The sequence below is a fragment of the Crotalus tigris genome, unplaced genomic scaffold (assembly GCF_016545835.1).
Source record: "Crotalus tigris isolate CLP2741 ecotype Arizona unplaced genomic scaffold, ASM1654583v1 scf7180000017753.6788120, whole genome shotgun sequence".
In the NCBI taxonomy this organism is placed as follows: Eukaryota; Metazoa; Chordata; class Lepidosauria; order Squamata; family Viperidae; genus Crotalus; species Crotalus tigris.
Window position 1 is genome coordinate 440987 of NW_024096615.1, and position 23551 is coordinate 464537.

The 23551-nt window shown below is 41.3% G+C and overlaps 2 protein-coding genes across 4 annotated transcripts in view; one reads left to right on the plus strand and one right to left on the minus strand.

The window, feature by feature from the left end:
• Window positions 1-17486, minus strand: part of EIF5B (eukaryotic translation initiation factor 5B) — a 56066-nt gene extending 38580 nt beyond the window's left edge. The window contains exon 1 of the mRNA XM_039340583.1: window positions 17301-17486. Within this exon, the coding sequence (XP_039196517.1) occupies window positions 17301-17335 (35 nt within the window). The 5' untranslated portion in view covers window positions 17336-17486. The remainder of the gene's footprint in view (window positions 1-17300) is intronic.
• A 99-nt stretch (window positions 17487-17585) lies between these two features.
• Window positions 17586-23551, plus strand: part of TXNDC9 (thioredoxin domain containing 9) — a 39859-nt gene continuing 33893 nt past the window's right edge. The window contains exon 1 of one of the 3 annotated variants that reach the window (XM_039340585.1): window positions 17586-17846. The gene's annotated coding sequence lies outside the window, so the exon portion shown is untranslated. Of the gene's footprint in view, window positions 17847-18076; window positions 18248-23551 lie in introns of those variants that run through there. The other 2 variants (XM_039340586.1, XM_039340584.1) reach the window with 2 other exon arrangements.

Genomic DNA, 23551 nt, shown 5'->3' on the forward strand with positions numbered 1-23551 from the left:
ACTTTCAACTCCCTCCAAAAGTTTTCTATGGGGTTGAGATCTGGAGATTGGCTAGGCCACTCCAGGACCTTGAAACTCTTACGAAGCCACTCCTTTGTTGCCCGGGCAGTGTGTTTGGGATCATTGTCATGCTGAAAGACCCAGCCACATTTCATCTTCAATGCCCTTGCTGATGGAAGGAGGTTTGCACTCAAAATCTCACGATACATGGCCCCATTCATTCTTTCCTGTACACGGATCAGTCAACCTGGTCCCTTTGCAGAGAAACAGCCCCAAAGCATGATGTTGCCACCCCCATGCTTCACAGTAGGTATGGTGTTCTTTGGATGCAACTCAGCATTCTCTCTCCTCCAAACACGATGAGTTGTGTTTCTACCAAAGAGTTCTACTTTGGTTTCATCTGACCATAGGGCATTCTCCCAATCCTCTTCTGGATCATCCAAATGCTCTCTAGCAAACTTCAGACGGGCCCGGACATGTACTGGCTTAAGCAGGGGGACACGTCTGGCACTGCAGGATCTGAGTCCCTGGCGGCGTAGTGTGTTACTGATGGTTGCCTTTGTTACGTTGGTCCCAGCTCTCTGCAGGTCAGTCACTAGGTCCCCCCGTGTGGTTCTGGGATTTTTGCTCACCGTTCTTGTGATCATGTTGACCCCACGGGGTGAGATCTTGCGTGGAGCCCCAGATCAAGGGAGATTATCAGTGGTCTTGTATGTATTCCATTTTCTAATTATTGCTCCCACAGTTGATTTCTTCACACCAAGCTGCTTGCCTATTGCAGCACCTGGTGCAGGTCTACAATTTTGTTTCTGGTGTCCTTCGACAGCTCTTTGATCTTCACCATAGTGGAGTTTGGAGTATGACTGCCTTCTATAGTGATAACAAGTTCAAACAGGTGCCATTAATACACGTAATGAGTGGAGGACAGAGGAGCCTCTTAAAGAAGAAGTTACAAGTCTGTGAGAGCCAGAAATCTTGCTTGTTTGTAGGTGACCACATACTTATTTTCCACCATAATTTGCAAATAAATTCTTTCAAAATCAAACAATGTGATTGTCTGGATTTGTTTTCTCATTTTGTCTCTCATAGTTGAGGTCTACTTATGATGACAATTACAGGCCTCTCTCATCTTTTTAAGTGGGAGAATTTGCACAATTGGTGGCTGACTAAATACTTTTTTGCCCCACTGTATATATATACATATATACATACATACATACATACACACAGTACATACACACACAAACACATATTACATACATACATACATAAGGTAAAAAAGGATATATACAGTGTTATCTTCATTTTAGATATCAAAAGGGTTTTGCGGCTCCCAGTGTTTTCTTTTCGATGGGAAATGGTCCAAGTGGCTCTTTTTGGGTTGCCTACCCCTGGTCTAGGCCACCTACCAAGTTAGCAAATATAGCTATTCTGCCTCAACCAGGCAAGCCACTCATCCTCAGCAAATACCGGGATCTAGCGGAGGTGTTTAGTGAGAAAGAATGCAACATCCTGCCACCCCATTGGTCCAATGACTGCACCACTGAACTGTTACCGGGAGTTAACTTCCACGGCCGAGGATGTACGCCATGACCCCCCTGGAGATGGATGAACTGCAGCAGTATGTCAAACAGAACCTAGCAAGAGGATTCACCAAATCTCAGGTGGGAGCTCCAGTGTTATTTAAAGAGAAAAAAGACGGGTCACTTCGTCTCTACATAGACTATAAAGGGTTAAACGCTATGAGCATAGAGAACAAGTACCCCCTCCCCCTCCTGAAGTACCTACTAACCCATCTGGCGAAGGGGAGCGTCTTCACTAAATTGGGCCTAAGAGAGGCATATTACTGAGTAAGAATAAAAGAAGGAGATGGATGGAAAACTGCTTTTAACTGTCCCATGGGGAACTATCAATTCAAAGTCATGCCATTTGGACTATAGGGGGCTCCAGCTGTCTTCATACAACTGATCACCAGGTACTACATGATCATTTATACGAAGGAGTTTTAGTGTATCTTGATAATATCCTGATATACAGCATGAATATGGTTGACCACGTGAAACAAGTGCAAAAAGTGTTAAAGAAATTGTTGAATGCCAAACTATATGTTAAACCAGGGGTCTGCAACCTTAAACACTCAAACAGCCACTTGGACCCATTTCCCAGAGAAAAGAAAACACTGGGAGCCGCAAAACTTGCGCACACGGGGGAGCTTGATTGAAGAGTTTAATTAACAATAGAGGCTGCTGTACATGAGTTCTCTCTCTCTCTCTCTCTCTTTCCTCTCCCTCTTTCTCTTTCCTCTCTCTCTCCCTTTCTCTCTTTCCTCTCCCTTTTTCTCTCCCTCTTTCTTTCCTCTTTCCTCTCCCTCTTTCCTCTCCCTCTCTTTCCTTCCCTCCCCCCTTTCTTTCCTCTTTCCTCTACCTCCCCCCTCTCTCTTTCTCTTTCCTCTCCCTCTCCCTCTCCCTCTTTCCCCTCTTTCTCTCTCCCTCCCTCTCTCTTTCCTCTCCCTCTTTCTTTCCTCTCCCTCTCTCTTTCCTCTCTCCCTCTCATGTTCTTTCCTCTCCCTCTCTTTCTTTCCTCTCCCCGTCTTTCTTTCTCTTTCCTCTCTCTTTATTTCTCTTTCCTCTCCCTCTCTCTATTTTTCTCTCTCCCTCTTTCCTCCATTTCTCTCCCTTCCTTTCCTCTCCCTTTCTCTTTCTCTTTTTTCCTCTCCTCCCCTCTTTCTCTCTTCCTTTCCTCTCCCTCTCCCTTTCTCTTTTTCCTCTCCTCCTTCCCTCTTTCTCTTTCCTCTCTTTCCTCTCCCTCTTTCCTCTCTCCTTCCTCTCTTTCCTCTCCCTCTCTTTTTCTCTCTTTCCTCTCTCCCTCTCTCCTTCTCTCTCTCTCTCCCTCCCTCCCTTTTTTCTTTCTCTTCGAGAATTCTAATAAATCACTCTCTTCTGAATAGATCTCTGCCCTCCTGATCTTCATAGCAGAGAAACCCACTTAGAGAAAAGATAGACACCCATCAGTTAGCCATTTTTGAGAGCAGCCACAACACGTCCCTACCTCCAAATCTCAAAAGAGCCTGCCAGGCTAAATAAAACTGGCAGTCCTTCTAGCTGTGTTTCTCAACCTCTGCAACTTTCAGAGGAGGGATGGTGGGCTTCAACTCACAGAATTCTGAAAGTTGCAGAGGTTGAGAAACCCAGCCTTACCAAAACAGATTTTTGCACTATTGAAAACACCAACTGCTAAATTGAAAGCCCAAATCCAGATGGATTTAATTAAAGAAGCGACCGCACCAATTCTGCTTAACTTGAACTGGGAAGCAACTTAAGAAACAGCAAGAGGGGGGAACACACACACACACTTGCACCAACCCAGCTCCCTCCGTCAAAATAGGATGCGTCTATTTCCAGCCTCCCGTCCACACGGCAGCCCAAGCCAGCTCCATACCCAAGGCAGAGGAAGAGGCTAACCATGAGGATGATTCTGCTGGTGGCTGAGATGACGCAGTGGCCACAGAGGCAATGCAGAGCATGAAGCGGGAAGGGAGCCACCAGCAGACCTGGGGAAGCAACTCTGGGGCATTGAAGGAGTGGTAAGGGGGAAAGAGCCGTCTGTCCAGCCCGAATATGCTCAGTCACACCCTGGAAACCTTCCAGGTTCAGAGCCGCTGCTGCCACGTGGTGCAAGGCTGAACATCAGCGCTCGGTCACCCTGGCAAATTCCTTCAATATTTCTCTCTCTCTCTCTCTCTCTCTCTCTCTCTCCGGGGCAGGGGTTGACCCTTCAGCTCTGACCAGTGAGCGGCATAGCCAGCCCCCCTTTGAAGACCCCCAAAGCTGCTCAGCTGGGCTCCCTTCGGAGCAAAAACCTGGAACTGAGCAGAATCAGAAAGAGACACCCCTGGGTCTTACAGAAGACCCAGTCCAGACCCAATTCCCTGCCCTGCCCATCTGGGGACCCCAACGCAGCCCCTCTGCAAACCAGCCTCCAGGATAGTCGGGGGAAGCCCAGCATCGAGCTGTGAGGGGAGCCGGGGTTCCAGGAACCCCTGCCCTAAGGAGAGGAACCCCCCGGCCAACAGGCGGCCCTTCTTCCCTCCAGCTCTGGGGCTCCTACAGCGCCTGGCTTCGTCTCCCCCCCCCAGCCCTGAGCCAGTCTCCCCAGGAAGCCACAGGACCCCGGAGGTGTGGGAATGGGCTGGGGACGGGTCCTCCCACTTCAATTGGTCCCCCCCCTTTTCAGAAGCAGCCTCCGGGGAGGAAAGGAAGGATGGAGCAAGCTTCCCCCGCGGGGGATCCAGCACTTGTTGCTTACCTCCCTTTCCCAGGCGGGGGTCACCCAGCAGATCCACCGGGCTGGTGAGAGGTCCCTTGAGAGACAAGCTACCACTGCCTCCCCTCCCATCTCTCGGTGGGCTTCAGGAGACACACAGGACTTTGGGGGGGCGTTCCTGTTCAAAGCAAGCCGTGTGCCTTCAGGATTTGGGCAACAGAGCAACACTGACCCTAAACGGGGCAGACCCCTTTCCTGGGGCCGCGGCTTGCAGGACTGGCCTGCTCAGCAGAGGCTCTGGCGGGCCACTCCCAGGGCTACCCCATGCGGCTCCCTGGCCACATGCACCTCGGACGGGGTCAGCCCAGGAAAGGGACTTCCTGGCTGCACTTCTCCCAGGGGGGTGGGGCACCCAGGCGCAGAACCAATCAGGAGCCCCACGAGGGGTCAAGTCTATAAGAGAAAGAGAAAGAGAAGGGAAGTGCAAGTGCCCCTCTCTCTCTGTCTCTCTCTCTCTGTCTCTGCAAATGGTGGAGGAGGCTGGGAGCCGCAGAAGGCTCAAAGAGCTGCATGCCGCTCCAGAGCCACAGGTTGCCAACCTGTGTGTTAAATTATCAAAGTGTGAATTCCATCAGACCCGACTGGATTACCTAGGCTACAGAATTTCCAGTGAGGGCATTGAAATGGACCCTGCTAAAATGAGAGCCATAATCAAATGGCAACTACCAAAGACTCGCAAACAGCTTCACAGCTTTCTGGGGTTCACCAACTTTTACTGACAATTCATCCCCTCATTTGCCGAAAGTGCTTTACCCCTCACGGACTTGTTGAAAACAGGCAAAGATGGGGAAGTCACCAAGGGGCCAACCGCTAACATGGACTATGAACTGTCAAACTGCTTTTGAGAATTTGAAAAGACTATTTGCGGTTGAGCCAGTCCTAAAACATCCGGGGAAACCCTTTGTGATTCAAGCTGATGCCAGTGATGTGGCCGTCGGAACTGTACTATTGTAAAAGAATCATGAGGGGGTCCTACAGCCCTGTGCCTACACCTCGAAAAAGTTCACCGACTGTGAGAGAAGGTGGGCAGTGGGAGAGAAGGAAGCCTTCGCAATTCATTGGGCTGTATTAAACTGGCGACACTACCTAGAAGGGAGAAAGGTGCCTTTCGAGGTATGGACTGATCACAAAAAAACCTAGAGGCACTGAAAACTCCCCACAAGCTGTCCCCGAAGCAAGTACGGGGGTGCAATACTTTAACCGATTTAACTTCACCCTGAAGTACATACCGGGGGGGGGGGACTTTTAAGCTGACGTTTTAGCTAGATGACTGCAATGTAAGAACCAGCATGAAGAGGTTAATGAATCAATTATATCTACATTGCAAGCTGCTTCTCAACTACTGCCACAAGAGCTCCATCTTCAAAAGTCCCAAATCCCGATGACCCTGGGACAAAGAAATTAAAACAGGAACTCCTCAACGATTGATGGTTCAAGGACAATCAAACCCCCTTGATGTGCAGGGATGGATTGGCTTACAAAGGAGGGAAGTTGTATTTGCCCGAAACCCTCCATCTCAATGCTCTCCAGCACGGTCACGATGTGAAACAAGCTGAACACTTTGGCTTTTTAAAAATGCTGCATCTGGTTCGTCAACAATTTTGGTGGCCGGGTTTTGAAGCGGGATGTGGAAAACCATGTCAAGAGCTTTGCTGTATGTGCCACCATGAAAAGAATTCTGAGAAAAACCCCTGGACTATTACAACCGGTTGTGGACCCTTCCCAGCCATGGGAAGAAATTGCTATGGATTTTATAGTGTAATTACCTGAAAGTAGGGGGAATACGGTGATTTGGACTATGATAGATCTATTTTCAAAGCAGACTCATTTCATTTCCTGCAAAGGACTCCCTTTAGCCCAGAGACTAACCAAGATGTTTCTGAAGAACATTTACAGGCTGCATGGCATGCCAAAGTGGATAATCTCAGACCGGAGGTGCAGTTTACAGCCAAGTTCTGGAGGGGTTTCCTCAAGTTAATTGGCTCATCGCAAAGACTATCGTCAGCTTTTCACCTATCTACAAATGGGGAAGCTGAAAAAGCAACTCAATGATGGAGCAGTATCTGAGATGTTATGTGGATTATCAGCAAATGAACTGGGTTGACCTCCTCTCTTTTGCAGAGATGGCTTACAATAACTCTGTTCACAGCAGCATCGGCTTTACGCCTTTTAAAGTAGCCACAGGAAGAGAGTTCAACCCAATACCCGAATATCCTCAGGGACCTTCTACTTCCCAAATGCTTGAACAGTGGGTGAGGGGATGGGAGGAGGTTTGGGACAAAACGAAAATCACTCTGAAAAAGGCTTCTGAGATATATAAAAAATAAGCAGATAAAAAAGGGCTCCCCAAAAATCATTCCAGGTTTGGGGAAAAGTTTACTTATCACCAAATATTTATGACTAAAGTTGCCCAACAGGAAATTGGTACCAAAATACCTAGGTTCCTTCCCCATTGTAAGAATCATTAATCCAGTCACAGTGGCGCTAAAGCTTCCCAGACTCTTAGGGAAAATCCACCGTGTTCCATTGTAGCCTACTGAAACCTTTCCGAGGTTCTACCTTATGACTTCCCCCTAAGAAGGCACCTGGTCCTCTCATGATAGCTGGACAGACTCATTATGAAGTGAAGCATATTCTTGATTCTAGACTTTTTAAGGGAAAGTTACAGTATTTAGTACAGTAGAAAGGATATCCATTGTCTGAAGCCACATGGGTGAAATCAAGTGATGTGAAAGCCAATAGGCTTATTAGTAAATTCTAAGAGAAGCACCCTAATAAACCCAGGGGCAATCCCTAACCTATGCTTTTATTTGAATTGCAGGATTTGTCCTTTTTGTAAGGGGGCCCGGATATCAACGCTGTTAACATTGAATGTTCCCGCTCTGACGACTGATGAAAATGCAGCCATTTTCTCTTCTTCTTTAATATGCTTTTCCTGTTATTTAGAAATCAGGTGTAGAAGGGGGGGTTGGAATGAAAACGCAACTACTCACAACAATAACGCTATTTGTGGGAACCCAAGGACAAGCTGATAACGTTTTGGCGTGTTGAGCTAGGGAGAAAGCCCGCGTTTTAAGCTAATTGGAGAATGTGACTTATGACAACATATTGGGGGTGGGAATTGCACTTTGTTACTTTGTATCTGGGGGGGAAGGGAATTTAGTTTTGGGTTCAACTATGTAGTGCAGATATTTTGTTTCCCAAACAAAATGTGCTTTAAGGAAGAATTCTGCCTCGAGGCGGGGCCAGCTGCCAGGAAGAACAGGTGTGTTGGATGATTCTCTGAAGCATCTAACCCCGTTCCCAACTGTTTGACAGATCCTTTGGGGTCCCTAGTTCCCTGGAGGGGGACTGGGAACAACAAGGCGCCCTGGGGAGTGGATTCAGGCGGCAGCCAGGAGCCACGAACCCAGGAGAAGCTTTGACAAGTCAAGCAGAGAAGGGGAAACGGCCGACAATGGCGGCAGTGAAGAAATGACACCAGTCAGCTGGCCGAAGCTTAGCGGTGGAAAAGCTGGACGGTGACATGACAGTTCCAGTCAAATTCATCTGAGCAGAGATTCTGGCTAGAAGGGATCTGGTGTGAGATCGTACTGGAGGATTTCGCTTGAAACTTACTGACTTTAGTAGCCTACAAGAGGGGAGGAGGGATTTCCCTCGCTCCTGGAAAAGCGGCGAAAAGGAAGGTTTGGCTAAAAAGGCTTGCCTGCTTACTTGCTACGTTGGCTGGATTTGTGGAGAAGAGAAAGGGGGCATCCTCCTTCTTCCCTTACTCCAGAGACTGAAATTTAGCCCTGGAAGGCTAGCTACTCTAAGGCACAAGGGAGATCGCTTGGAAGAAAAAAAACGGAGGTAGACATTTTGGAATGAATAGACAAATTTAATACCAGAGACAATATTAGAGTGACACCTGCTGGTTAAATCGAAAATTGCTGTAAGAGTGGGAAGGGAAAAACTACTAGGGAAAGAGACTGTGTAGCAAATTTGCCCTTGCCTTGTAATGTTAAGAACTTCTTGATTCTTAGTAACAACTTTGATACTCTGGAAAACATTTTAACAATTGTAAATAAGTGGGGAGGTTGGTTTGGAAAATTGAAAAAAATGTCTAGTACTCCAAATCTTACAAGGGCTGGAATAGGGAGAAAGCAGACACTTCAAACTACATTGCTGGAACCAGGTTCTGTTAGGCAAAGATCACTAGAAGAAATGGCTCAAAAAGATAGGGCAAACCCACTTAAAGACTTGCAACAAATGCTGCAATCAATGCAAGAGTTAATGTGTAAAAACCATGAAGATCTGAAAAAAGAAATAGGTGAAATAAGGAATGATACAGGTGAACTTAAAGATAAAATTAAATCTATGGATGGGAAATTTGAATCCTTCCACCACCAACTTATGAAAAATGAACAAAAACTAGTAGAAATGGAGGAAAGGATGGATAAAGAAGAGCAGAGAGTGGATGAAATGAATGAAAGGCTAGTTCAAGCCAATAAAGAATTAGAAACCACAGTTATTTCTTTGGAACTTGAGAAGGCTGCTCATTATCTACGGTTTCAAAATGTAGGAGAGATGAAAGGTGAAGACCTCCCAGTAATAATGTCAGATATTCTAGCAGGAGCGTTGGGGTCTACAAGAGAGGAGATGGCCAATGAGATAGATGAAACCTATAGAATACACACAAATTACGCAAGACGACACAATCTTCCCAGAGAAGTGCACATTAGGTTTATTAAGAAATCAGTTAGGGATGAAATTCTTTTCAGATTCAGAGATGATACACTGGAATATCGAGGTAAACAGCTGATTGTACTTAAACAAGTGCCCAAAAGAGTGAGAGACCTGCGAAGGCCTTACCAATACATAACTTCCAAACTGATAAGGAAAAATATCAATTTTAGATGGCTAACTCCGGAAGGAATTCTGGTAACATGGCAGGAGAAAAAGTTTCGCCTAGACTCAATAGAAAAAGCAGAGGAATTCTACAGGGAAAACTTTGGTAGTAAGGAAGATTTAGTTGAAAGAGAAGCAAGAGAGGAAGGAGAGACACTGGTGCAAGCCATTGAAGCTAGAGTTGAGCTTCGAGAGGACACCGATGAAGGGAAAAATGAAGAAAAGCAGGAGGAGAGTAGGTTTAAGGAAATTAAAGAGGCTAGACCGATAAGATCAACAGTGGAAAGAGGGAAGGATTTACAAACTCAAGAGTCTAGACCAGCAATAGTAACTAGATCTAAACATAGATAAGGAGGGGAAGAAATGTGTTGAATCTATATCTATCAACGTTAATGGCCTCAACTCTCCAACAAAAAGGAAGAAGTTTTTCAATAGGCTCAATAAGATGAATTTAGATATAATAATGTTACAAGAAGTCCACATTAAAAAACAACATCAATATTTATTAAATTGTCCCAAACTGGGGAATATGTTCGCAGCACTTTCGCAATATAAGAAAGGAGGTGTGGTAGTATATATTAAACAAGAAATTGTGGCTAAGCAAATTTATAAGGACGAAGATGGCAGAATTCTAATTGTGGAAGTAATTTTGAATAAAACCAAAATTCTTTTGGTTGGAATTTATGCCCCGAATGAGGGGCAAAAACGTTTCTATAAAAAACTCTACAACATTATTAGCCAATTGGAACATGATAGCATTTGTATAATGGGTGACTATAATGCAATTGTGGATAATAATCTAGATTATAAATGTGGTAAGAATAGAAAAAGAATTAGAGGAACAATATCTGATATTTTCTTTAAAATGGTAGATGAGTTCAATATACAGGATATTTGGAGAGAAAGGAATCCTGGGAAAAAACAGTTTACTTTTTATTCTGGACGTCATCAATCTTGGTCCAGAATTGATATGGTGTGGATGTCAGCTGACTTAAATTTAGAAGTAGAGGAGATTATGATTGATACAAATACCTGGGCTGATCACAATCCGATTAGAATTAAATGGAAGGGGCAAAAAAACACGAGGAGATGGACTTTAAAAAGGGCAATCTTAAATCATAAAGAATTCAAATCAAAATTAGAAGAACAATTGGATCTGTTTTTTAAGTCAAACAAGAAGGAGGATACAAACTGCCAAAATTTATGGGATACAACCAAAGCCTACATGAGAGGCGTTGTAATTTCTTATATGGCTAGGCAACACAAAATCAAAACACAACGCCAAAGACAACTGGAAGAAGAACTACGTAAAGTTGAGGATAACCTGCAAAATGAACCACAAAGATGTGATTTGAAACAACAGATTGATTTAATTAAACATAAGATGGATATTATTACGAAGGAAGATCTAGGACAGCAGATAAAACGTACTAAACAAAATTTCTTTGAAAATGCCAATAAACCAGGGAGATGGTTGGCTTATAAAATCAAAAAACACAATAATAAGCAGAGAGTTACCAACCTTTATAACGCCAAAGGTGATATGGTGTGCCAGAACGAAGGAAAAAAGCTAGTGGCATATGAGTTTTACAAGAATTTATATAAGGACGACGAAAAGAGAAATAACCATGACATAGTACAGTATTTACAACTAGTCGATTTACCCAAGGTGCCAGAAGAATTTAAAACTCTCCTAAATAAAGAGATAACACATTTAGAGCTCTCGGTCGCAATTAAGAAACAGAAGAATAATAAAACACCTGGGCCAGATGGTATACCTGCAGAAATGTATAAAATTGCACAAGAATCTTTAAGCCCAATGCTGTTGGACTTATTTAACGAGGTTTTAACCCAAGCTAAAATACCAGCTTCATGGGAAGAAGCCTTCCTCACGTTGATTCCTAAAGAAAACACCAACCTGACACAAATTAAGAACTATAGACCCATTTCTCTTTTGAATTCAGATTACAAAATTTTCATGGCAATAATGGCACAAAGATTGGAAAGGTTCTTAGTGGATTTTATACATATTGATCAAAACGGCTTTCTATCTAAAAGATATATAAGAAACAATATTAGGACTGTTTTGGACATATTGGAATATTATGAAGTACATAATGAAAAGCAAATGTGTTTAATTTTTCTTGATGCCCAAAAAGCATTCGACAATGTAAAATGGGATTTTATGTTTAATCAATTATTGTATATGGACTTTGGGGAAAATTTCTTAAATATGTTTAAATCAGTTTACTCTAAGCAGGTGGCCAAAGTAATAATCAATGGAGAACTGACTGAGAGTTTCCAAATGCATAAAGGCACAAGGCAAGGCTGCCCACTATCACCATTGTTATTTATATTATCTCTTGAGGTATTAACTAGAGCAATCCGGCAACATGAACAGATCCAAGGTCTAGAAATCAAGAAAGAGACATTTAAAATACAAGCCTTTGCAGATGATTTAGTTTTTATTATTGAAGAACCACTACAATCAGGGATTAGACTGATGGAAACATTGAATAGATACGGGGAAATAGCAGGTTTAAAAATAAATAAAGAAAAAACTAAAATGCTTGTCAAAAATATGACTAAAATACAGAAAAATGAATTGGTTGACAGAATTGGTGTTCAAATTACAAATAAAATTAGATATTTAGGGATACAACTGACTGCCAAATGCGCTACGCTTAAAAGGGATAACTATGATAAGTTAATAGAACAGATTCAAAAAGACTTTGATATTTGGACTAACCTACAGCTCTCTTTTATGGGCAGAATTGCGGTGATTAAAATGAATGTGTTGCCCAAAATCTTATCTTTGTTCCAATGTATACCTATAAAATTAGACAAGAAATTTTTTCAAAATTTGAACAAAATGATGTGTAAATTCATCTGGCAAGGAAAAAGAGCAAGGATTAAATTAAAATTACTACAGGACTCAAAGGAAAGGGGGGGATTTGGTCTTCCAGACTTGGAGAAATATTACCAGGCCGCAGCATTAGTATGGGTAAGAGATTGGATATTACTAAAAAATAGGAGACTATTGTGTCTGGAGGGCCATGACCTACAAATAGGATGGCATGCCATATTATGGGATCATAAATATAAAGTACATAAATATTTTCGAAGTCACTATATTAGGCAAGCTCTTATTGATGTATGGACAAAAATTTGGCAACCAAATTATACCCAAATACCTAGTTGGATCTCACCGTTAGAAATATATGTACACCCAAAATTTACTCAATTAGACAAGATCATAACATATAAAAATATCTTAGATGAAAGAGGGGAATTGAAATCCAGGAAAACCATCCACGATGAAGGGATAGAATTAGAATGGTGGGCATACCTGCAACTGCAGGCAAGATATCGGAAAGACAAAAAAGAGTTAGGCATTAAATTAGAACCAATAGAATTGGATAAAATAATTTTGGGGTCGGAGGATAAAATGATTAAAAAATTATACTACTATTTGCAAGATCAGGCAACGTACGAGGAACAAGTAAAAGTGACTATGTTGAATTGGAGTAAGGATTTTGGTCTTAATTTTGATCTGCATATATGGCAAGAACTATGGGCAAGAAACAAGAAGCTTACTTTGGCCACCTCTTACAAAGAGAACCTTTACAAAATGTTTTATAGATGGCATCTCCCACCCACAAGATTGTCTAAAATGTATACCAATGTCTCCCCTAAATGTTGGAAATGTAATTTGAAAAGTGGAACTTACTATCATATGTGGTGGGAATGTACGCGAGCTTGTGATTTTTGGAATAGGATTAAAATATGGTTGGAAGAAATATTAGAGCAAGCGGTAGAACCAAAACCAGAACTCTTTCTATTAGGTTTAACTACGCAAAAACATGACAAAGGCGTATTTTATTTAATGCTACACATTTTAACAGCCTCCAGGCTGGTGTTTGCTCAAAATTGGAGGAACAAGGAAACCCCAACGGAAGAAGAGATCCTGCATAAAGTTCTAATATGTGCTGAGATGGACAGGCTTACAATGATTATGAAAGACAAAACGGAACACGAATACTTCGAAATCTGGGGCAAATTTTACCGCTGGTATGAATTAAGAACTGCTCGGACTTCAAACTAATGGTAGAATTAAAAGATATACATAACTGTACATATAATTGTATATATAATTGTATTGTATAAAAGATGAGGTTTATATAGAGGTTAAGAACAATGTATAAATTTTTTGTACTATGATAGGAACTGATAGAAAAATTCACTCTGGAATGTCATGTTTGTCCATTGTTGTTTTAATTGTATTATGAATAAAAATTTGAAGAAAAAAAAAAGGAAGAATTCTGCCTCGAAGTTCTTTTGATGGGCTTCATCTGTTGCAGTGGTTCTCAACCTGTGGGTTGGGACCCCATTTGGGGTCAAACGACCATTTCATGGGGGTCTCCAAACAACGCAGTCCGCCATTTTTTTCCCTTTTCCTTAGCTGTGCTACTCCCTTTTATTCTATTGGCTTTTGAAAGCCAATAGAATAGACTCTCTTGAATAGAGTCTAATTCTATTGGCTTTCAAAAGCCAATAGGAATTGTCCAGGCTGTCTCTGCCCTGCTGAGCCCGCCAAAAGTCCCATTCTGCAAACGGTGCTGCACCAGTTGAATAGTCCTCGACTTACGACCGGTTGAGTAGTCCTCAACTTACGACCAGTTGGGGGTCATGGCATTAAAAAGATTGAGAACCACTGATCTATCGGAACCATGACACACTGCTTGAATTTACAATCATGTATAAAGATGAATAAAAGTATAAAAATAATATTGCTAGAAACAATTTTTGTTTATTCTGTACTGGTAGTGCTCAACTTACAACCATAATTGAGCACAACATTCCAGTTACTGAGACAGATGTTAAATGAATTTTGCCCCATTTCACAACCTTTCTTGCCACAGTTGTTAAGTGAATCACTATAGTTGTTAATAACAAGGTTGTTAAGTGAATCTGGATTCCCCATTGACTTTGCTTATCAGAAGTTTACAAAAAATGGTCACGATCCAGGACCCTGCAACCGTCATCAATATGAATTAATTGCCAAACATCTGAATTTTGATCTCATGACCAAAGGGATGCAGGCAACAGTCATAAGTGTAAAGAATGGTCTTAAGTCACATAAGTCACTTTTTTCAGTATTGCTGTAACTTTGAATGGTCATTAAATGAACTGTTGTAAGCCTATGGCTATCTGTACAGTGTATACAATTTTTACCCTGACATTTCTTTAGTAGTTTCTGTAGTTTAGAAAATCTGATCAAAATCACAACACTTCTTGCATTAAAAATTACTACATATATAAATCCCTTTCTCCCAATCTTTCTATAAAAGATACTTATATTTAGGGAGAATATGTTATCTCCTAAGAAAAATTAAACCAATTTCAATATCCATATTTTTCAACAGTTCATTGAAGATTCCAGTTCTTTAACATTGTATCTTACAAATGAGAGTATTATTAGATAACATTAATATTAAAATGTGAACAAGAAAAAGAGACATATGCCATATGGATTTCATTAAAAACTCAAGCCAGGAAAAATATTTAAAAACTGATATTAAAAATAAAATCTATAAACTCCATTTTTAAATATAGGCAGATTTAAATTAAAAGGGAGGAAAAAAGAGGGAAGAGGGAAGAGCGAACAAAAGACTATAGCCAAAAAGCAGCCATATTTTGCTGTAGTGAAGGACATAAATATGAATATATATAAGAGTTAAAGATAATTGTCTATGGAGATTTTCAGTCATCCAGGTCATAGTTATCCCAAAGATGTTTTTTTCATGAGGCAACTGGACTTTCTTGCTTTTTTTTTTGAAGACGTTTCGCTTCTCATCCAAAAAGCAAGAAAGTCCAGTTGCCTCATGAAAAAAGCATCTTTGGGATAGTTAAAAATAATGCACAATAACATTTCAAAAAAATCAACTTTTAATAGGAATTTAGAGGCGAAATATATTTTAGACTCCCCACGATTATGAAATGATTTTCAGTGTCAGTTGATCATTTTAGATTTTTCTCAAGAACTAGTTCAAGTTCAAGTTAGTATTTCTCTGTGCCGGTGAACCTCTATGGTATAATCTGAGAAAACCATCATGATTCTTTTTGTCTTCTCAGCCTATTGTGTACATCTGCCTTCAAGTCAATGTTGACTCCTGGCAAGTGCCTGGATAAGTCCCTATAGTTTTCTTGGCAAGATTTTGGAAGTGGTTTGCCATTGCCTGCTTCCTAGGCTAAAAGAGAGTGACTGGCCCAAAGTCACCCAGACTGACCCAAAGTCCCTGGTGCCTAAGGCAGAATTAGAAGTCATAGTTCTCATAGTTTCTTAACCATTATACCAAATTGGATCTCACCTCAGTCTTACTTGAGCAATTTAAATATTTTATAAAAATTCATTCCGCACAGGAAATCTGAAGCTGAGTAGTTATAACAAAAAAATAAACTGGAATGTAATGAGCCCTCAAATTGATATATTTCATGCAAAGCTGACACTGTCTGATTAGGGCTTCCATAAAGTTCTTGTCAAATGAGCTAGCAACAGATACCAGGGCCATTATTTTGCACTGTTGAATCTCAATAGCATTTAGTAAATTAATTAGAGATATAATGGTTAACTTTATAACATTTTCCAGTAAGCTATTCTGTTCTCTGTCATATCTAAGCTAATGCTTACAGTATTAATAGCCTTTACATCCTCTTTAATCTCCAGGAGAATGGTATCACATCTTTCTCAAAAGTCTTGCTGAATTTTCTTTGATACCATAAAGACAAGTAACAAACCAGTGCTCTCTAGTAATTGTATATTTCTGGTTCTGACAGTAACAAAGTAGCAATTAAATACATACAAAGATGAAAAAAACTATATGGGTGACCATCTCTCTCCTCCCTATTTTCTTCTTAGGATTAAAATGACTGAGTCAAATCACTTTACTCATCAGTTTTTGAAAAACACAGGTCTTTGTCCTATTATATCCTGTTCTTATATTTTCCTATGTATTACCTTCTTCTGTTTCAAGTATGATGCTTGCATATGTAACCATAGTAGGCTATTTCATCAGCATTTAGATCATGTTTTAAGAGTTTACAATAACCAACTGATTCTTCCCATATTATCTTAGGGAGCTAGTAGGATTCAATATTTAATTTCAAGACTAGGAAAATTTATGGCTAGTAGTTAATACCACTAATAATCATACAGAAATAATCATACAGAATTTACTGGTGCTCTAAATGTTGAAGGTTCTAACAACTACAAGAAACTAGGCAAGTATGAAACTCTGATGAGAAATGCAGTAAGTCAGGGGTCAATAGTACAGATAGGTGAGGCAGAAAGCCCCTTCTTTTACAAAAACCTGCAAGAGCAAAACCCTTAATTGTTGGTACCACTGTACTCTTTTTGAAACGAAGGCCATTTGGGCCAGAAAGCTTTCCCTAAGATAGCCAACTTAAGAAAATTCAGTTTCATCAAGAGTAAATGGTGATTATCTTCAACAAGTAGTATTACAAGGAATTGTCTTGATCTCGTTTAACCTGTTTATCAGTAAGTTTCTCACATCGGATTTGAGCTAAAGGCCAAACATATATATCTGGAAGCCCAGGCCTTCAGTTCTCCCAAATTTGACACGGCCTTTAAATAACTCTAACTCTCCTAACTGGAAAAGCGACTGCACCTAGAAGTCACACGAGGGAGTTGAGCAGAAAAACTTAAACACACCTAAAATAAATGCGAAGGAAATATGACTAACAGCGCCTATTAATGAATAGGCAAACAAGTACTGAATGAGTCCTCAAATGTAAGCAGTCCAGCCATGAAAGTCCCACAAAGGTCGATATACATTGTCCCCCGTCCCAATCTTTCACACTTCAGGATAAGAAAAGAGGCACGCGAACCTCTGGCCTGAACTGTCGCGGCCTTCGAGTGAAAGAACTGCCTCACATTCCTTGACTCCCTCCGCGCAGCCTGTCTCAGTGTGGTGGAAGGGGAAGAAACGCAGGGCTACCACTGGGCCGGCAGCGACCGATTATTCCCGCTTCCCTCCCACCCAGGCCACGTCCAGGGCTCTGGGTACCTGTCCTCGCTCTTGTTTTTCTGTTTTTTGCCCATGGTTCCAACCGTCTCTTCGGGGCTGGCTCTCTCGCTCGTTCTCCTTGCGCAAGGCCCAGCCAGCCGCCTCCACACGCGAGAGGGCACATACGGTGAGAGGCCAACGCGAACTCTCCACTCGGCAGCAGCCGATGCGCGCAGGCGCCTCACCTCTGGCCCCCGGCACGCAGCAGGCGGGGAATCGGCGCGCAGAAAAAAGCAGGTCGCCTCGCCAGGAGCTTCCGGCTGGCGACCGCCTCCTCTGGACGGAGGACGAACAGCAGCCAACCGCGTGAGTTGGGCCCGCATACAAGAGGCGCTTGAACGACCGGGGAGAGGCACCGAGAGCGTTCAGCGCCTCGCCCCTCAGCAGCGGAAAGGCCCCGTTAATGCGCCACCCATCGCTGAGGGCCCTTCCGAAGGCTGAAGGTGGGATCTGAGTGTTATCGAGATGGGGGCACCCAGGCGTTGGGTGTTGCAAGGTCTCGTGTGGTTTATTACAAGCTAACGGAATTAGCGCGACTCAGGACTGGTATGTGCTGTGTGAAGCATTGCTTTTTGTTAAGAATCCCCCTCACTCAACAAAGTCTTTTCTTATTAATCGTTAATTAACGTGAACGTACAGCCGCGAACCAACCACCTCTCGCTCTCACATTTATTCTGAAAAAGGTATGCGCACGACGCAAGTGCAAAAAGTTCGCCACTCCTTGACAGGTAACTGCTGCGTCAACAATAAACGTCTTCAGGACGCGTCGATGAGGTTAAAGGCGCATGCGCGGGACGCATTGCCCAGGTTCACTTACTGGGTAAAAACGCGTGGGGTGTCGGGGTCCTTTGGGGGCTCCTTTGTGAAGCCAGTTGGGTGACGAGAGGCTCAGGGAGACATTTTTGTGGTTCTTCTACGTTCCTTTGTGGCTTTTCGATTTCTAACTAGTAAGTATCGAGCCGAATCGTTACTGTTTGGTTGCCTGTGTCTCGAAACAGTACAAATAAACGGTGTTTATATCATATTTCTTTTAGAAAGACTTGCTGATGATGATGTAGACCAGTAGTTCTTAACCTGGGCGATATTGCCCCCCAGGGGGCGATTTCATTTTTCAGGGGGGCGATGGAACGAAAAGGGGGCAATATGGGGGCGATGGAGCGAGAAGTTTTGGGGACACTCTTGAGACTTTTTCGTACAGTGAATCGCTGTATATCTGTAGTACAAAAACATCAGATCGCTCGCTATTAGTGGATTGAATTGTGTTTTCAAATGTTCCTCCAGCTAGCTTCAGTACAGAACCTCGTACATATGTGAATATGCATCGCTTATCTTCATGCGCGTTGCACAGCAGCCTCTACCCATACAGTGGTGCGCCATTGGCCAGAATGGGCAGTGATGGAGGGGGGAGCGCTTCTTTCGAAACATCGCATGCTGAGTGGCTGTCCCCTGTGATGTCAGCTGTAATGTTGATGTCACAGTTTGAGTTTTCAGCTTTGTTTTCCAATTTTTGTTGTGCTCTGTGTGTCTCTTTGTATTGTACTTTTTTAGCGTGCACTCCAGTTTGATATTATATTTTCTTTGTGTCTTTTTAATCCTTTTTACAGTGTGCGTGACTATATATACTTTCCTCAAATCTTAATTTAGTTTCAGAGTTTTCTTCTTGAAATTCTTAGTTCCTGCATTGCAGTTTGTTCTTATGCCCTTTTTATATTTCTTTTTGCATCTTAAATTTCACTTGTAATTCAATCATTAAATGTTACTGTTTTTCTTTTCGGGCATTTCGCTTTCTTGCAGTTGAATTTTGTTTTCAGTGGTCATTACATTTAAGTGTCTTGAATAAATACGATAATAATTAAATACATGTATCACAAAGTTTGGGAATAAAGTGCCGGGTGGCACCAAAATTTTTCACATAGTTGAGATATGGGAAAAAGACTGGAAATAAACTATTTGCATTGATATGTCCTGATGACAATTTTAAAGAAAACAAAAAAAAGTGTTTGCATAAATTGAAGAATTATTTCCTATGTTGTCATTAAGAGGTTATGTTGGGGGAGGGGGGCGATGACAACTTCCTCATTGGCTGAAGGGGGCGATTCATTCAAAAAGGTTAAGAACCACTGATGTAGACGAGGAGTGGGCTGGATGCATCTCTGTTGGTTTTAGACTTAGGTGTCAGCTCTGGATGGATAAGTATATTTTTCTTACCCTCTCTATCAGAAATTGCCTTTTCACATCCGGCCTCTCCTGCAATTATTCTTCGTGTTGGGAAAATAAAAGCAGATGTTAGTGATGAGAACTCTGTACATTAACATTAAAACCGTTGCAGAAGTTAAATAAAAGGTGATCTCAGCAGCATGTTTTGATTTTACAACATCTGATATTTCAGATCTTAACTGAAATCATATTTCCAGAATATGAAGTATGATGTCATCAATACTTAACCTTTAAAGTAGAGTATAATTAACTTGGCTCTTGCTCCATTATTTATTGATCTTAATTAAATATATTTTACAGAATTTAATGGGGTTCACAAAACACCTATCCTGACTATTTTTCCATGTATGAAAAAAAATACTAAGTTAGGAAGATCACTCAAAATTTTTATGTTGTTAAATTGTAGATGGGACACTGAGCGCAAAGCAGAATAGGTGGATGTTTTCCCCTCTATTTTTTCATTGTTAAAAGTGGGTTATGAAAATTATAGTTAATAAGTATCAATTCAACAGATGTACTTGTCTTATGAAGACTACCTTTTCCAAGATTGTGCCTACTATGAGATATATTTATAATTTAATGTATGATTAAAATAGCTTATATTTCTGAAAAAAGATTTATAATATGCTGCTTTGCTGAATTTCTTTTCTAGAGTAAAAGACATACATTTAGGAATTGCTATTTTCTTGTAGTATACATGAGATTTATCCTGAATCCAAACATGAATATTTTGGATGCAATAAAGCATCTTTGTGTGCATTCAGTAATAATAGTAAAGTTGGAAGGGACCTTGGAGGTCATATAGTCCAACCCCCTGCTCAGGCAGGAAACCATACACTATTTCGGACAAATGGCTGTCCAGTCTCTTCTTAAAAACTTCCAGTGTTGGAGCATTTACTGTTTCTGGAGGCAGGCTGTTCCACTGATTAATTGTTCTCACTGTCAGGAAGTTTCTCCTTAGTTCTAGGTTGCTTCTCTCTTTGATTAGTTTCCATCCATTGCTTCTTGTCCTGCCTTCAGGTGCCTTGGAAAATAGCTTTACACCCTCTTCTTTGTGGCAGCCCTGAGATATTGGAACACTGCTATCATGTCCCCCTCGTCCTTCTCTTCATTAAACTAGACATACCCAATTCTAGCAACCGTTCCTTATATGTTTTAGCCTCCAGCCCCCTAATCATCTTTGTTGCTCTTCTCTGTATTCTTTCTAGAGTCTCAACATCTTTTTTACATCGTGGTGACCAAAACTGAATGCAGTATTCCAAGTGTGGCCTTACCAAGGCATTGAAGAGTGGTATTAATACTTCACGTGATCTTGATTCTGTCCCTCTGTTAATGCAGCCTAGCACTGTGTTGGCCTTTTTGGCAGCTGAAGCACACTGCTGGCTCATATTTAAGTGATTGTCTACTAGGACTCCGAGGTCCCTCTCACAGTTACTACTATTGAGCATGGTGCCACCTATGCTGTACTTGTGCATTTGGTTTTCTTGCCTAAATGTAGAACCTTGCTTTTTTCACCATTGAATTTCATTTTGTTAGTTAGTGCCCAGTGTTCAAATCTGTCCAGATCCTTCTGTATCTTAAGCCTGTCTTCTGGAGTGTTGGCTATTCCTGCCAGCTTGGTGTCGTCTGCAAATTTGGTGAGTTCCCCATCTATCCCTTCATCCAAATCGGTGATGAAGATGTTGAAGAGTACTGGGCCCAGAACAGAGCCCTGGGGCACCCCACTACACACTTCCCTCCATATAGATGCAGTTCCATTGAGGACCACTCGCTGAGTACGGCCGTTCAGCCAGCTACGGATCCATCTGGTGGTGGTTCTGTCTACCCCACATTTTTCTATCTTGTCAAGTAGTAGGTTGTGATCTACTTTATCAAATGCCTTACTGAAGTCCAAGTAAATTATGTCCACAGCATTCCTCTGATCCACTATTTTTGTCACTTGGTCAAAGAATGCAATAAGATTTGTCTGGCATGATCTATTTTTGACAAACCCATGTTGGCTTTTAGTAATGACTTTGTTTGCCTCTAGGTGTTCATTGATTCGTTGTTTGATTATCTTTTCCAGGATCTTCCCAGGTATTGAGGTCAGGCTGATAGGTCTGTAATTTCCTAGATCCATTTTTTTTTTCCTTTTTTGAGGATGGGAACTACATCACCTCTTTTCCAGTCCTCTGGTAGTTCCCCTGTGTTCCAGGATCTTTGAAAAATATAGTTCAGTGATTCCGATATCACATCTGCCAGTTCCTTGAGAACCTTGGGGTGTAATCCATCTGGTCTTGGCGATTTGAACTCATCTAGGCTGGACAGGTGCTCGCTTACCATTTTCTTGCCAATCTTAACGTGTTTCTATTTTGTTTTTTATGGCACTATTTTTAATAGGTTGGTCTGTTTTTTCCCTTTGTGTAAAGACAGATGCAAAAAACGAGTTAAATAGTTCTGCTTTCTCCCTGTTGCTTGTCACCTTCTTGCCACTTCCACCCACTAACGGACCAATCATTTCCTTCACTTTTTTCTTGTTTTTTACATGTTGAAAGAAGCTTTTTTTGTTATTTTTGACTTTGGTAGCAAGCCTTAGTTCATTTTGAGCCTTGGCTTTCTTCACTTCATCTTTGCAGGCTCGGGCTATTTGCTGATATTCTGACTTAGTTATGTTCCCCTCTTTCCACTTTCTATACTTGTCCTTTTTATCTTTCCATTTGTCAGAGAGTTCTTTATGCAGCCATGCTGGTTTCTTTTGAGAGCTGTTGTTTTTCCTCTTTGTTGGTATTGTGCTAGACTGTGCTTTTATTATTTCATTTTTCAAAATTTCCCAAGCTTCTTGAGTTGTTTTCCCCTTGAGGATTCTCATCCATGGAATCCTTCCCAAGCCCTCTCTAAGTTTATTGAAATTAGCTCTCTTGAAGTCCAAGACTCTAATTTGACTGTGTTCTATTGCTTGTGCTTCTATAATGTTGAATTCTAATATTTCATGATCACTTCCTCCCAGGATTCCTATGGCTTCAACACCTTCTATCATTTCATCTCTGTTAGTGAGAATTAGATCCAAAATGGCTAATCCCCTAGTTCCCTTCTCTACTTTTTGGGAGACAAAGTTGTCTGCTAGGTTTGCCAGGAACCTGTTTGATCTTCCACTTGTTGCGGAGTTTGTCTCCCAGTTGATGTCAGGGTAGTTGACTTAGAACACGTTGCTTAGTGACCGTTTGAATTTACATTGGCACTGAAAAAAGTGACTTAGGACCATTTTTCACATTTATGACCTTTGCAGCATCCCCATGGTCACGTGATTTACATTCAGCCACTTGGCAACTGGTTCATATTTATGACAGTTACAGAGTCCCAAGGTCATGTGATCCCCTTTTGTGACCTGACAAGCAAAGTCAATGGAGAAACTAAATTCACTTAACAACTATGTTATTAATTTAACCTGCAGTGATTTGTTTAACAAATGTGGTCATAAAATGGAGCAAAACTCACTTAACAAATTTTTCACTTAGCAACATAAATTTTGTAAGTTGCGGACTGCCTGTATTGTTTTGATGTAGACTTTTGTCTAATTTAGCAACACTAATACTGTATATTGTATTAGTATCACAATTCATTATTATAAGATAAAATTGAGAAGCAATCATTTTGCCATTCTTATCAAGGTGTTAGCTTGGGGATCTTTATATATTTGATAACTTACCTCCAAACAGATTATTTTGCTGAGGTGTTATGTTAATGCCACATGAAATCTTTCATTCTGATACTGTTTTCTTGTCTATATCCTATATGATTCTTTTTCTTTTCAAGAGAGCATTATTCTGTATTTTAGGGTTTTTTCAAGAATATTTACTGAAAAAGTGTACTAGTTAACGTTTTCATTAGACAATTCAATGCTATTTAATATATTTCAAGTCCTGTTACTATATGCTTATGTCTAAACTGGAATCCAGGTTAGTCATTGTTAAAGGTAGAATTAGATTCCATCAGAAAGCAATTTCTATTTATCAACAATGGCAAAGTGGGCATTGATCTCAAAAAGCTTACTTCCA